Raw genomic sequence first — 14,594 nt, 5'->3', positions numbered from 1 at the left:
TTGTAAGTTTCTGTAAAAATAAAACAAAAAAGTTGACAAAATGTATTAAACTTTTTTAGTGAAATGCTTATAAAACATTATTTAAAAAATAAAACTTATTTAAAACTTGTTTTCCCTGTCACTTTTTTTTTTTAATAATGTTACAATATTTATAAAGGCAGACGGTGTCTGAGATAGATAGCATGGCCTTCTGTCCACCAATCTAAGGGACAGCGCATGAACAACCCTTGAGCACCAGATCCATAGAGGCAGGGGTCAAGCTAAAGACTGATAAGGTGCCCTGGAGACTATCAAACATATAGTTGCAGAAGGTTAGACGCAATTGGACCCGTGTAAGTTGAGAGGCACAACCAGGTGGCTGGGGCAGCGTACAGGAACATCTGTCCATATACTGACTAGAATTCCCTGATGGGAAACACCACCAAGGTGGTTGAAAACAACAGGGCTGAGGTCCTGTGGGACCTTGAGTTCTAGGCGTACAAGCAGCTGCTGGCTAACTAACCTGATGGCTGACAAGGAGCAGAAGACCGTATTTGCATTTTATTATAACATTATTGGCAGCAACAAATAAATACACTGTGTTAAAAGCATTAAAATATTTGAGTTGCACAGCCCAGCATTAAATGAATTTGATCAAAATCAGAGAGACACTGTTAAAGCTGCACATTAAAGAGTAAACAAAGCTTGTTATGTTACATACTCGCGTCACGGTGTAACAGTCTAACTGTTTATGTTGTATCTGCGCGTGACCCTGTGGGGCAGCGCTCTGCTTCCCGCTGATTGGACGAGCGGAAGCAGGAAATGACGCCAGTAGCGGCCGCTTCACCTGTAATTTAAAACCGGAACAAACGAAAACAAAAAGCAGGGACCAGCTGTGGAGTGTTTCTGCTTTTCCTGGAGTGTTTTGAGCACTCTCACGGAGAAGCGCTGGCCGTGAAACAGCATCGTCTAAAGGAGCACAACTGGACCCAGAATAATGCCACATTAGCAAAAACCCAACAGTTTAATGCTTTTATTTTTTTACAACACCTTTTCTCGCCTTTATTACTTTAAGTTGTGATGGAGGGTTTCGGTTGTGCCAGCTTGAGGATGAGGAGGAGGAGAAGCAGCAGCGGGGCAGCCGGGCTGCTGTGGCCGCTGCTCGGTGCGTGTCTCTGGGCTTCGGTGGTCGGGTACAAGCCGGTGATCATCGTGCACGGTTTGTTCGACAGCTCAGGGGATTTTATAAACTTACAGCGGTTCATTAACGAGGTGAGTGTCGGGGCTAACGGAGAGGCTGATTCAGGGGATAGTTAAGGTGTATTTTACAGTAAATCCTGCAGGCCTTACAGGTTATATCACCACATGTTTATCAGCAAAACGTGGACCGTGCAATATGCATCTGCTGTTAGCGAGCTTTATGGTAAGGGTAATACATTATTTAGTGATTTAATATGAAGTACTTTCTGCTTTGTTGATGTAGAAATAAAGCAGCAATCATACAATTAACGGGCTCATTATAGAGAAGTTATTGTGCTGTAATATAACACCGATCAGAGTTGTATTATTACTGTATTATTACTATCATTAAGTTACTTTCCAGAGCTGTGTTTGGTTTTCCTGTAATTTTTATTGCATATGTCTGGGGTAAGATTAAATATGTTAAAAACAGTCTCCTCAGGCTGGCTTTGCTCACAGATGGGGAGAAAATGACAAAGACTAAAGCGTTCTGCTTTATTTTAGCGACTTTTTGTAAGTGCATAATATCCTGTCAGTTACTTTACCAAATTGTATTTTTGTTTCTGTTAAATTTCTCATGCTTAGTTTTAATTATTGAGGTTTAGTTAACTGAAATAAACCTGTTCTGGACTGCGAGTGTAGAAGAAAAATAATGTTCTTTATAATAGATACACTAAAGCACCTTGAAGTCTCTCAGTACTCACAATGATAAAGTGATTAATTACTACTAATCTTCTACTACAACCTCCTCACACACACACACACACACACACACACACACACACACACACACACACACACACACACACACACACACACACACACACACACACACACCTATAGAAACTGTCAAACTCTCACCAGATGATCTGGCTATGTATGCTTGTTTCTGCCTCAGAAAAAAAGTGTTATCTAGTTATCTCAAAATTTCAACTGATTTTCAAATAATTTTCTCAATTTTGAGTTATTTTCTGAGAAGTTTGAAGTTTAGATTTTGAGATAAAAATGATTTTTTTTGTTTTCTGTGTCAGGAACAAGCTTCCATACCTGGCTGATGTGACTTGTGTGTTGATATTTCTGGAGTTTCTGTGGACATGTCAGGAGAGGTTTAAGAGGTTAAAACCAACATTAGGTTCCTCTTTATTTATTTTTTCTGGAAACCACAGAAGAGACCTTTGTGGTTGGCTTAAAATACCAAAAGCGGATCTGAGGCCTTGTTTTTTCTGCTTTAGTTAATTTGCAGTTCAGTGATTCAGAAGCTTAAACATCCTCAAGGATAACTGACAGCACCGGCATCTGAAGTTACTGAGGGCACGTTGCTGATTCTTGTAGCTGTTCAATGCTATAATATGACAAATCGCTTAGACGCTGTGCTTCCTGTGAGTTTTTCCTGTTAAATGATGCAAAACCATCTCCTTCTTCCGTCTCCTGCAGTCTCATCCAGGGACGAACGTGACCGTCATCGACCTGTTTGACAGGGGCGCGAGCCTGGAGCCCATGTGGAAACAGGTGGAGGGATTCAAGGCAGCTATCTACCCAATAATGCAAAACGCAGCAGATGGGGTCCACTTTATCTGCTACTCTCAAGGTGAGCGAGTGCAAATTGCAGTTATGTGTCCATGGTTTCTCTGGCAATCTCGCTGAGGGAGATATCAGAGCGACACTATTAGCTGTGAAGGTTTATTTTCAGGAAGAGTGTTTAATGATCTGTTTGCTTTAGGATTTCTGCTTCAGTCAGCTGCTGGAAATTCCTACCACGCAACGCCATATTGTATTTCAATGTAAATTTTCCCCCCGAGGAACAAGTAATGCAAACAAGATTCTCTTCACTCAGCATGTTTCTGTGAAAAGAGAGCACACCAAAAAGAAAAAAACATGGACTTACTCTGTGTGCTTCTTGATAAAATAGTTTGTCTTTATGAGAAAAGCATTATCTTGATTGTGGAATGTTTACTTGTCACCGTCGCATGAGTGGCTCAGTGGTGTAGTGGTTTACACATTCGATCCTGGGAGGAGACGCGCATTTCTTTGGGATTGTGTAAGGAAAAGTGTCTCAAACATGTGGGCCTACCTGCTGTGACGAGCCAAAAGTAGCTTCTACACCTCGTTCGAGTATTTCAGAACTTGAGCATCTTTGTGAGAGGAAATGACAAAATGACACAAAGTCTTAGCGCCACACTGACTAATGTACTGCTAGCTCGAGTTTGAATTTCACTCTACAGTACAATGAGATGCATGTCAGGTTAACTGGTGAGTCAAAATAGCCCATAGGTGTGAATATGGGTGTGAATGGTTGTGCAACCTGCCCTGGGCGAGCCCCCTCCGTGTCTGAATAGGATAAGCCAATCCACGCTCATTAAAACTAATTGACGCTAGAAATAACACGCATAACCTGGTGGACTAACTGGGAAGACGGGTTCTCCAGACTTCAACCGAAACACATCCACCAAGACAATTGAGCCTAATCAGATGTTCACTGAGAAATCACAGACGATGGAAAAAACTCCTGGCTGGTGGCAAATGGAGGATCGGGATAGGAGATCAGATCTTTAAAGAATCTCTGGACACCAGATGGAGTTTCACTGGTAGAAGCTCTGTCTGGTTAACCACAATGTTAAGATTTGTGTCAGAAAAATGTGATTATTGGATTTTATTGGTGAGACGGGTTCTAAATCCAAACTGTGCAATGCGTTGAATATTTCAAATAAACCAGTTGCGAAAACAAAAACTGTGGACAGGAGTAAAACCTGATATCACACAAGATTTCACCCCAAGAACTGAAAAATCAAAAAGCTCAACTTCAAACTTTATTTATTAACTAAATTATTAATATTGATTTATTTTCAATTTTCACATTTCTACAGAGGAAAAGCTGCTCTTCATCAGACCAGTGAAGAGTTAATTTATTTCTGCCTGTGTTCAGACAGCAGCACCTTATTATTGCTTTGTGCTACTGCGATGCACCAAATATCCCTGTAAAACCATCTCCTCTTCTTTCTGAAACTGTTTAAATTTTGACTCTAGCACAAATGGTCACAACATTCAAGTTAGCTTAAATAAAGTCCTCAAAAGGAGCTTATGTAAACATATTTAAACTAAAATTCTAAATAAAGTACAGAACCTGATGCAAAAAGCTGACTGTAACACAATAGAGTGTCTCTATAAAGTAAAATGGCTCAATAAATTCAACAAAGTGAAATAAAACAGACTAAAAATAACTTACTGGATGCAGTGAAATGCACAATAAACGACAATAAAGGTGTTGTTAGAATTTAAAACGTCACAATGATACAAGGTTAAAACATGTGTTAATACGAGAGAACAGATGTTTCTCTGCTAAACAGATGTGTTGATTTGCAAAGAGATTTTGACTTCCTGATTTGAATTAGCCTGTCAAAAAAAATTGAGGTGGGTTGCTAACTCTCTTCAGGTTTGTTTGACGAATTAATGATCAAAAATGGAGTTTGCAATCAAAATAACTGGATATAAGACCTTTGAGCACTGGGAAATTGACATACGCACAGTCAGCTGACCAGTTATCTGTCTGTCACTGCTCTGTGAGGCACTTTTTTATCTAAGTGGGTTATATAACATTCAATGAGAAGGTTGGAAGGTGGACTTGCTCTCTGAAAAGCTACACAAACATGTGTCTTTATTGATGTTCTTACAGGCGGTCTGGTTTGCAGAGGGATCCTCTCCACTCTGTCTGACCACAACGTCCACTCCTTCATCTCCCTGTCCTCACCTCAAGCCGGGCAGTACGGAGGTGGGTCCAACATGGAGAGCTTAGTTCAGCAGCGTGTTTTAAATGCAATCAGTATTTCTCTGTTGAGAATCTACTAATACCCTGTTAGTGAACCAGTGTCAATATCTGACAGCTGTAAAATGAAAACTCTCATGATCTAACGATGAGAAGCTGCCTGATAATTATCAGCAAAATCGTAAATTAGGGAGTAAAAACCCAACAATGAGTTAGTAAGACTGATGTTGTTGGACCTGTTTTTATAAGTTATTGTTTTTTTTAAGAGAATTTTAGCTCAAAGCCTTACTGCTTCATATCACTCTTGCTGCTCTGGTGACAAGCCAGAGCTCGCAGCTATTTCCAGCATCAGTCAGCAGACTGACACAGTTAGCAGAAAGCTGTGAAGCAATGTGAAGAGAAAGACTGCAGAAATACTTTATCGTGCTGTGGACTGATTTATTCTCTGACTTGGTCATCATTCTCGCTCCTCTTTCTTTCCCCTCAGACACAGACTACTTAAAGTACCTCTTCCCTCAGTTTGTGAAGTCAAACCTCTACCACTTGTGTTACACCGCATTAGGTCAGATGATATCCATCTGCAACTATTGGAACGGTGAGACTCCAGGATTACTTTTTTCTCACAGATTTTGAAGTCGTCAAATTTCTTTTTTTTCCTGCCTTTTCGGACTTTAAAATCATAAACGAGCAGTTTGATATTGTGTTTGCTTTTCACCTGTCTGCAGACCCCCACCACAGAGACCTCTATGTCAACAGCAGTGATTATCTGGCTTTGCTCAACAGTGAGAGACCCAACCCAAATTCAACAGGTCAGAAAAAGAACAATCAACAACAACCCTTATCAAAAATTACTCAGTGTAACGAGTAATTACTTATATCAAAATGACTCAGATAAAGTGCACAGTAGCCATGAGGTGTGTTTTATTTGCCATCTGCAGAATGGAAGAAGAACTTCCTCAAAATCAAAAAGCTGGTACTGATTGGAGGACCGGACGATGGAGTCATCACGCCCTGGCAGTCGAGGTGACAGCATCCTCTGATTTTATTTCCCTGAAATCTCACACACATGGATATCTTTAAAAAGATTTTTGGACTTTGTGAAAGTTGCAACAAATGAATTTAGATCGAAATTTTACAAAAATAATATATTTAAACTCATTGTGGTGCTAAAATAATTAAAATAAGACTTTAGATCAAACAAGGCTGCATCATATTTTCTGCTTTAAAGGGATTTCAGTTTATTCTTTGTGGTCACAGCTGTCAATGACATCTTGCTTCGTGTAACTGTGGATGATCTGATGACTCTCATGTGATGCTAACACACTGCTTTCATGTCTTTACAGCCAGTTTGGATTTTATGACGACAACGAGACGGTTGTTGAAATGCAGCACCAAGATGTGAGTGAAAGTCAGAATACATTTTTTCATTTATTTCTATCTGTTTTTAGGTCATTTAATTCAATTCTAAATAAGTTATATAACACTAATTCACAATAACAGTCCTCTAAGGGCGCCCAACAATCAGACAATAAGCGAGCACTTGGCAACAGTGGGAAGGAAAAACTCCCTTTTAAGAGGAAGAAACTTTTGGTAAAATCAGGCTTAGGAACCGTGACCAGCTGGGATGAGGGGAAGAAGACAGGAGAAAGACATACTGTGGCAGAGATCTAATGATGAATAAATATATAAATTATAAAAAGGAGAAACCATGATTCTTACCAGAATAAATCATGAGAAACTAAAATGTTTTTCAGTTTAACACAAAAACAAAACAAAACAAAAAAAGATCTTTGTTCTGATGTCTTTGACACGTTAATGGGTTTGTCATAAAGCAGAGCCATCTTTTATCTATGTCTCATTTATGGAGGTGCTCCTCCCAGAGCAAGGCATGTGCTTTGTTTCTAAAGAATAGAAAAATACATGCACAACCCCACCAAAAATCTGAGGCGGTAGATTTATTAATGACTCCCTTGTGCTGTGTTTTCTTTTTCCAGCTGTACTTGAGAGATGTTTTCGGGCTGAAGACGCTGGCGGCTCGCGGAGATCTGATCCTCTGCTCTGTTCCCGGCGTTCAGCACGTCTGGTGGCACTCCAACAAGACCGTGTTCCACACATGCATGGAGAAGTGGCTGGTGTAGCACAAAACCTCTTCACAGCACACACATGCAGACGGACACACAGAAAAACACACAAAAACGGTCGACCTCTACAGCCTCGGTTATAGTGTCTTCTGTAGGACATGAGCTGATATTTTGGGGGGATTACAGCTGTGAAAGATCATTTGGTGATGTCAGGATTTATTTTAAACCGTCTTTCATTTTCATCTTATTTAACATTTAAGGAGAAAGTTTAACATTAGGGGAAAATTTTTGTTACCTCTCTCTCTTTTATGTGTACAGTACATGTTAGGCTATACCAGAAGCAGGTTAGCTTAGCTTTGCACAAATAATGGAAATAAAGGGAAACATCTAGCCTGCTTGTGTGTGACAAGGACAAAACCAGCACTTTTAACTTCACTCACTAACTTGTTTATTTTATTTGTCTGAATAAAGTAAGTGTAAAATGACATTGGCAACTATTAGTGGCGACTACTAGTGGGCTAAGAAGGTACTGCAGGAAGGCTACAGTCATGATTGACAGATTGATAGATGGATACTTTGTTGATTTGTATTCAAATTTTGTTTTATAATAGCATAATAAAGAGTACAAAATAGTTCAGTCTGCAATAATTAAACAACATAGCTAAAGTAAAAGTGGTAAAAGTATCACAGGTGCCTACTGAGGACCTTATGCTGTGAGATTTCACACATAGACAGTGATTTAAAAAAAACAAAAAACAGAATACAAAATAAAAATGAGGTTAAGGAGAGTAGAAAGTATCACACTGCAGATTGCTTTAATAAATAATATGTACTCTATAAATGTAAGAAACATTTGGAGGAATGGTTAATCTGCAGATATTTCCTGGAGTCCAGCTACCAACATAATGTTGCCAGCATTTTAAAACCCCAAAAATATCACCATCACAATTAGATTTTTGGGTGCATTAACAAAAAAACATTTAACATGTTATTCAGTGGGCTTAAGAGTGCTGGTAGGCAGATTTAATGCAATTCATTAATTCATTTTTAATGATAACACAGATCCAGGCTAGTGGCTTTCAGCTGCTATGTTGAGCTAACGCTCTCCATTTATTCCCACTGATGTCACCTTTGCGAACAACGTGAGTCCGGCCCTCACCGTCATACGTAGATGGTATGAAAGATGTACGTTTCTAAGGTTGTTATAACTAAAACTAAACTAAAAATTAAAACTACATATTAATAAAATAAAATGAACTAAAACGAATTAAAAAAAATAGAGGACATGATGATGGACGGACATGTTTACTGAGACTGTGGATGTCTACATAGATTGAAACTAATAAAAACTAACAATAAAACCTTCAGAACTGAATTAATTTATCCAACCCTGGAGATACGTCCATGTTTTATACTGTCTGCGGTGTAGTTTCGGCTTGTCGTGCACGTCTTGTTCTTGTTTGGGTGGGTTGTATCAGTACAGGGATCAGGGATTTCCATACATCTTTTCAAACTGCTTGAAAGGATGAGATTTTCTGGAGAAACCTTTACCATAATCTAACCTGTAGCATTATCTCGACCAAGGCTTGATTCATAAAGGGGAAAAAAAGCACATTTCCCAAAATGTTACACTTCTCCTTCACGTATTTATTTTAAAAAACCCACATTGTTGCTTTTGGAGAAATCCAGCACATCGCTGCCTGTTTGCTGATGGCTGTCAGAAGGGGTTTTAGCTGCTTTTCTGACTTTAAAGGAGCACTCCAACAATTTTTCATTGTACCATTGCAAGGGACAAGAGTGCAAGCAGTCATCGTAGCAGAGGATTAAGGATATGTTGAATTTTATTTACAAGTGTGAGTCCAGTTTGTTGTTACGTTCTTCCTGCCTGTTTCATGGCAAACCTCCAGTTTTAATGCGGGCTTTGAGGTAAGTGAGCTGTAGTTGTCCAGCTGAGCTCACCAGTGTTGCTGTATCAGCAAAGTTGGCGGCATGCCCCTTTTTATTTGAATAAAAATATTAGTTTATCACTTTAAAAGCATGCAGTGTATCAGACAGTGTGCGTCTGCTCCATCAAACATACCTCAAAGCCGCCACACAAACACGACAGTGCCTGAGCGACGTTAAGTCGTCTACATGTTGAGACTTACTGCCCCGCTCGTCTCGCGTTGAGTCATTTATATGTTTTTCATTCCCCCATCTTTAACCCCGGTGTCTAATTCAGAGTGAGCCTCCGATCTTATCATCAGTTTATTGTAACTATCATGCAGTGCTTTGGAGCTTTACTCCATCGCTTTTGTAGATGAAGCCTTAATTTTTCCCCCCTACATGCCTCAGTATTTCATGCCCATTACCAAAGTGCTACAACACACTGCCTTTAGTGACGGTGCTAAAAACAATGATAGGGAGGGGTGGCATTGGGCATAATAAGACTAGAGAGTGGCTGTGATATGTTAGTGTTTACTGGTCCACCGAACCTCCCATCACATTTAGATATCTCAGGCCTTTTAGCAACCTTCATGTTCCTTCTTTTCTGTTGTTTAAGGGATTCATTTGTAATACTTTTAATTTATACTTGTCGTTCTTATATTTCTCAAAAGGACAAAAAGCGGAGCGTGTATTTGAAAGATAAAACAGAAAAGAAACTTAATGGTTAAGGATGAATTGCACATTGTAAAGAGAAGGGATGTTGTTGAGATAGGGATGGTTTTATCTGTGTTCAAGCTACTATGTTAATGTTATTGCATCTGTTGTTCATGTATGCTCGTGCAAAGCCAGAGCTGTTTCTACCGTGTTTGTGTTATAAATGAACAGGTGTCAAATGCTGTCAGGTCTTCAATAAAAGACGGTTTTGAGCATTGTTTGTGTTTGTGCTTTGTCCTGTCAGTTAACAACACACATAAATAAAGCCAAAACTGGTCTTGTGAACCAGATGATTTTTTTCTGTACATTTTGCTTCCAAGGACCCAGACTTTATTGTAATTTTTTAAAGGCTCTTGAACAATAGTTCTCCAGGCTTTCTGAAGGACTTGCAGAGTTTTTCTTTGGACATCGGCTGCTTTTTGACTCATTTGCAATCCAGTCCTTGTACCTGATCATTTCCAGATGAATGTTTTTGTTTGTTTTTTGTTAAGCTGCTTAATCCTGACCTGTGAGTTATTCAAGCACAAAAATGCGCAAAATTTACTGGATGAACCACTGTTATTCTCGCACATAACAGATGAGTCAGTAAAAAAAAAAACAATTTAGATTTCTTTTGGGTTCAAATTGTTATCTGTATGGAGGTCAGGGGAGAGGTACTGCAATGAGTGTTTAAAGCAAAGTGTAAAGCCAGTGGAGGCTCTGTCATGGTCTCGGGCTGCTTTTCAGACAGTGGTATTGGGAATCTTGTCAAAATTGATTGAATATGAATACAGAACAGTATGGTCAAATTTTGATTGTCCATCTGATTGTCAAGAGCTTCATTTTTCAGCATGTCAATGATCCCCAAAAAAACTGCCAGTGCATTAAAAGCATACTTGTTAAAAAAAAACAAAAAACAACAACAACACACACAGTGGAACATTATCAGTCATGGACTGGCCTCCCCAGAGTTTGGACCTCAACATTGAAACATTGTGGGATTCTCCTGACAGAAAACAAAGGCGTTGCTGCCTTTGTTTTCCAAAGAAGAGCCTTCAAAAAACCTGGAGAAATATTCCTGAAGACTACTTAAAGAAATGACAAGAAAGCTTGTCTAAAAGGGCTTCAGGCTGAGATGAAGAATAAAGGTGGTCATATCAAATACGGACTTTTCCAGTTTGTTAAGACTACAAAATGTATTTTTGCCTTACGTACACTCACTCACGCACACACACATACATACATATATATATATATATATATATATATATATATATATATATATATATATATATATATATATATATATATAATTTGCCATTTTACTGAGCAAAATACAAAATATAAATGTAGTGATCACTAGCTGAAGAATATTCTAGAGTACACGACTGAATCAATCAAAATTAATTTAAAACATATTTTTAAACAGAAAAATAACTAAAACTAAATAATATTAAATATGATGTAATATAACTGCTTGTTTTTACAGCAATTGTGAAAGTTAAAAGGCCAGCAGCAGCTTTATTAATGTATAATGACATAAAAAAAAAGACTACGTTTCCCATAAGCTTTTGTACGCCGGAAGCAGCCAAACGCCGGACCGGATATCTGTACACGGCGCCCCGAAAAGGCCCTTTTCCGTCTCAGAGAAGTGTGGTACAGAACGGCAGACACAAGTGAGTGAAATTTTTACTTTTTACTTGCTTCATAAATCGTGAAAAAGGGACGGACGCGTATCCAAAATCACTGTGGATTTCCATTGTCCTGGAAATTCGTACAGAAAACTTCAGTTTAGTCGAAATGGCGTTTTTATTCCCTCCGAATGTTTCCGTATCAGCACAACAGCGCTGAGCGTTAGCATGCGACTAGCTCTGTAGCACATGTGGATTCTGCACGTTGAGTAGCGGCTCCGATAGATGTCAAATTCAGGACACTAATTCACAAAATATGTCTATATTAAACTTAATTTCTTCCCTACTAATTAACTGATGCTGAATTTAAACGCGCACCTACGCCCGTTTATAGACGTTTGTAAGCTTAGAATCCGCTGTGGCGCAAGTTTGCTAGTGTTAGCGTGATGCAGGCTTCATCTCCGGCCTCGCTGTACTTGTGACTGTCATTGCTTCGCTAAATCTGACCAAACAGTTACTCAATCTCCTATTAATATGAATAAATGTGCTTCCTATTAAAGTGTCAAATCGTGGGGTTTTCTGCTTTTTGCTGGAAAGCTAACGTCACTTTGTTTGAACGTAACATTGAGTAGCAGCTCAGTCAAGCTACAGTAGTTTTCATTCATTATACACAAATTCGTTAAATAAAGTTCCATTTATAAGACTTATGTCACATAGAAATGTAATAGAGAGGCCACAGATTTGCAGTAAGGTCCACCTTCACAAACCCAAACTCTTACGTGTAAATGTTGGGGGGGGGGAAAAAGACATTTGTCATTTATAGTCCTGAAATTATAATTTTTAAAACAATGTGCCAGTAATGTTGTGGTGTTTCCTCAGTGACCGATTGGGAGACTGCCCCCGCTGTGGCTGAGACCCCAGAGATCAAGCTCTTCGGCAAGTGGAGCACCGATGATGTCCAGATCAACGACATCTCCCTGCAGGTGAGCGGCAGTGTGAAAGATTCACTGTTGTGCTGTTAAGCGAGGCTAGAGTCACGCCTGGACACTCACCTGTTGTCCAGGTGTGCTACAGTGCTCGCAGAGGAAAAGTCTTTGCTTATTCATTGGCTGTAGTCTAATGTGGCCCAGTCAATCACCGGCTCAGACACAATATCTGCCTTTAACGATGCTGTTTTTCAACTTAAAACAGAAAATGATGCTTAAAGATGTCATTCTTCGCTGCAGGATTATATTGCTGTGAAAGAGAAGTACGCCAAGTACCTGCCACACTCTGGAGGACGTTATGCCGCCAAGCGTTTCCGCAAGGCTCAGTGCCCCATCGTGGAGCGTCTGACCAACTCCATGATGATGCACGGCCGCAACAACGGCAAGAAGCTGATGACCGTTCGCATTGTCAAGCACGCCTTCGAGATCATCCACCTGCTGACTGGAGAGGTACTTTCATAGCACTGCTATAGTATGTGTCACTGTTAAAGAGATTCTTAATTATAACTACAGAAAATAAATGGTTCCTTATGCGATGAAAAACACTATTGAAAATTACAGAGAACAGGATCTTACTGTGGTATGAGCAGTTTTCAATAATAACTAAAATATAAATAACTTAATTTAGACACGGCGTGCTGAGAAAATGTTTCAAATTTGAATTCCATCTGGGTTTTAAGACAGTATTTCAGCATTGAAAACATTTTTTTTAGACAGTTGCTGGATTGTTTATTATTTTTAGTGAGTTTTGCAGTGGTTGTTGCCAAGCAGACAAGGGTCCAGAATTAATCTGCATATTTAAGGGTAAATGTGATATTGGCTTTAAACTTTGAGTAAGAAAATTGGGAGCAAACACAAGGATTAACAGCAGATTGTGTCAGCTTTCAGATGGTGTCCAGACTAATGGATCTCTGTCACTACATGTTATGGATTGATTTTAAAAAAATTATCTTCTTAACCTCTTTGTTCCCAGAACCCCCTGCAGGTCCTGGTCAATGCCATCATCAACAGTGGACCCCGTGAGGACTCCACCCGTATTGGTCGTGCTGGTACCGTCAGGAGGCAGGCTGTTGACGTGTCACCCCTCCGCAGAGTCAACCAGGTAACAAACGCACAATTTTTTTTCTACCTCCACGTAATTGTTGATGTCTAATCATGTGACTAGATGACTTTAATGCATCTTTTAGGACATGTAAAGTTTGATGCATGTTCAGTTTTTTTCCTGGTTTGCACATGACCTTTATTACTGTCAGGTCTGCATACAAGAGTGGTTCTCAAGCGGAAAGATCAAAACAGAAAATATGAAGCGAAGCTAAACTGAGAAGTTCAGTTTGGCTTCACTTAGCTGAACATTTTAACCCCTCCTATTAGTGATCGTTAGAAATTGCGAGGTTCAGTCTTTTCTCACCTTGTTGGGCATATAGAATACAGTAAAGGCAGTTAGTCTCTTAGATTGTGGCAGTCTTATTTTTAACAATTTCATTAATAGCCTCTCCAGTGTAAGTAAATAAATACTTGATTATCATCAGTGCCAGTGTCCTTCTGTCAAAAAGGACAGAAGTACCAAAAAAATGCTTCCATGCTGAAAAACCTCTTTGTCCAACACCATCTTCAACAGTTTTAGCATGAAAATAAATTAGAAAAGGTTCACTGTTTTTTCATGTATGTATGATGTGTTAAACGAGGCTAGAGTCACGCCTGGACATTTTCTGTTGTCTTGGTGTGCTAGAGTGCTCGTAGATTAAAAGTCTTTGCTTATTCATTGGCTGTAGTCTGTCGTGGCCCAGCCAATCACCAACTCAGATACATTTCACTGCTGGCCTGTGGTCATGTCTCTGGAGTTTAACCCGTTTCACCTCACTAACGTGTGCTCCGTCTCGTCTTGCAGGCCATCTGGCTGCTGTGCACGGGAGCAAGAGAAGCTGCTTTCAGGAACATCAAGACCATCGCTGAGTGCCTGGCTGATGAGCTGATCAATGCAGCTAAGGTAACAGACTTAGTGGACTCTGATTACATCCTGCCAATTATGTTGGAACCTTTTTAGTGATCAGAGCTGACACATATGAGAAACTGTTGTGAGGCGTGTTAAACTTAAGTTTCTCTCTCTTTGCAGGGTTCATCTAACTCTTATGCCATCAAGAAGAAGGACGAGTTGGAGAGAGTTGCCAAGTCCAACCGTTAAACATGTTCACTTTCTAACAAAACAAATAAATCAAGAAATTTCTGTTGAGTTTGAGTGTTTTATTGGACATCACATACACAAGCCTTTGATTCTGTGATGGAAAGCTGGAGTTCTGAG

At 39.4% G+C, this 14,594-nt stretch overlaps 2 protein-coding genes and 2 non-coding genes across 4 annotated transcripts; all 4 read left to right on the top strand.

Moving 5' to 3' along the window:
* Positions 1-846: 846 nt before the first annotated feature.
* ppt2b (palmitoyl-protein thioesterase 2b) lies at positions 847-9,914 on the top strand. Its single transcript, XM_085396164.1, has 8 exons — positions 847-1,251; positions 2,653-2,806; positions 4,889-4,984; positions 5,466-5,573; positions 5,704-5,787; positions 5,917-6,001; positions 6,322-6,376; positions 6,973-9,914. The coding sequence occupies exons 1-8, from the start codon at positions 1,060-1,062 to the stop codon at positions 7,114-7,116; spliced, it is 918 nt and encodes a 305-aa protein (XP_085252290.1). The 5' UTR covers positions 847-1,059; the 3' UTR covers positions 7,117-9,914.
* Positions 9,915-11,263: 1,349 nt separating this feature from the next.
* Positions 11,264-14,525, top strand: rps5 (ribosomal protein S5). The gene is made up of 6 exons (XM_085395596.1): positions 11,264-11,354; positions 12,189-12,292; positions 12,536-12,745; positions 13,269-13,397; positions 14,184-14,282; positions 14,409-14,525. Coding segments are annotated over exons 1-6 (612 nt in total). The 5' UTR covers positions 11,264-11,353; the 3' UTR covers positions 14,478-14,525.
* On the top strand, positions 12,331-12,463 carry LOC146643464 (small nucleolar RNA SNORA3/SNORA45 family). The gene has a single exon (XR_014909458.1). It is a non-coding gene; the product is annotated as a small nucleolar RNA SNORA3/SNORA45 family (small nucleolar RNA).
* Positions 13,975-14,106, top strand: LOC146643463 (small nucleolar RNA SNORA3/SNORA45 family). Its single transcript, XR_014909457.1, has one exon. It is a non-coding gene; the product is annotated as a small nucleolar RNA SNORA3/SNORA45 family (small nucleolar RNA).
* Positions 14,526-14,594: the final 69 nt, after the last annotated feature.

This window comes from Rhamphochromis longiceps, linkage group LG22 (genome assembly GCF_057381845.1).
Source record: "Rhamphochromis longiceps isolate RC_006_pf linkage group LG22, R_longiceps_female_GT1.1, whole genome shotgun sequence".
Classification (NCBI taxonomy): domain Eukaryota; kingdom Metazoa; phylum Chordata; class Actinopteri; order Cichliformes; family Cichlidae; genus Rhamphochromis; species Rhamphochromis longiceps.
This window is presented reverse-complemented; position numbering and strand designations above follow the sequence as displayed.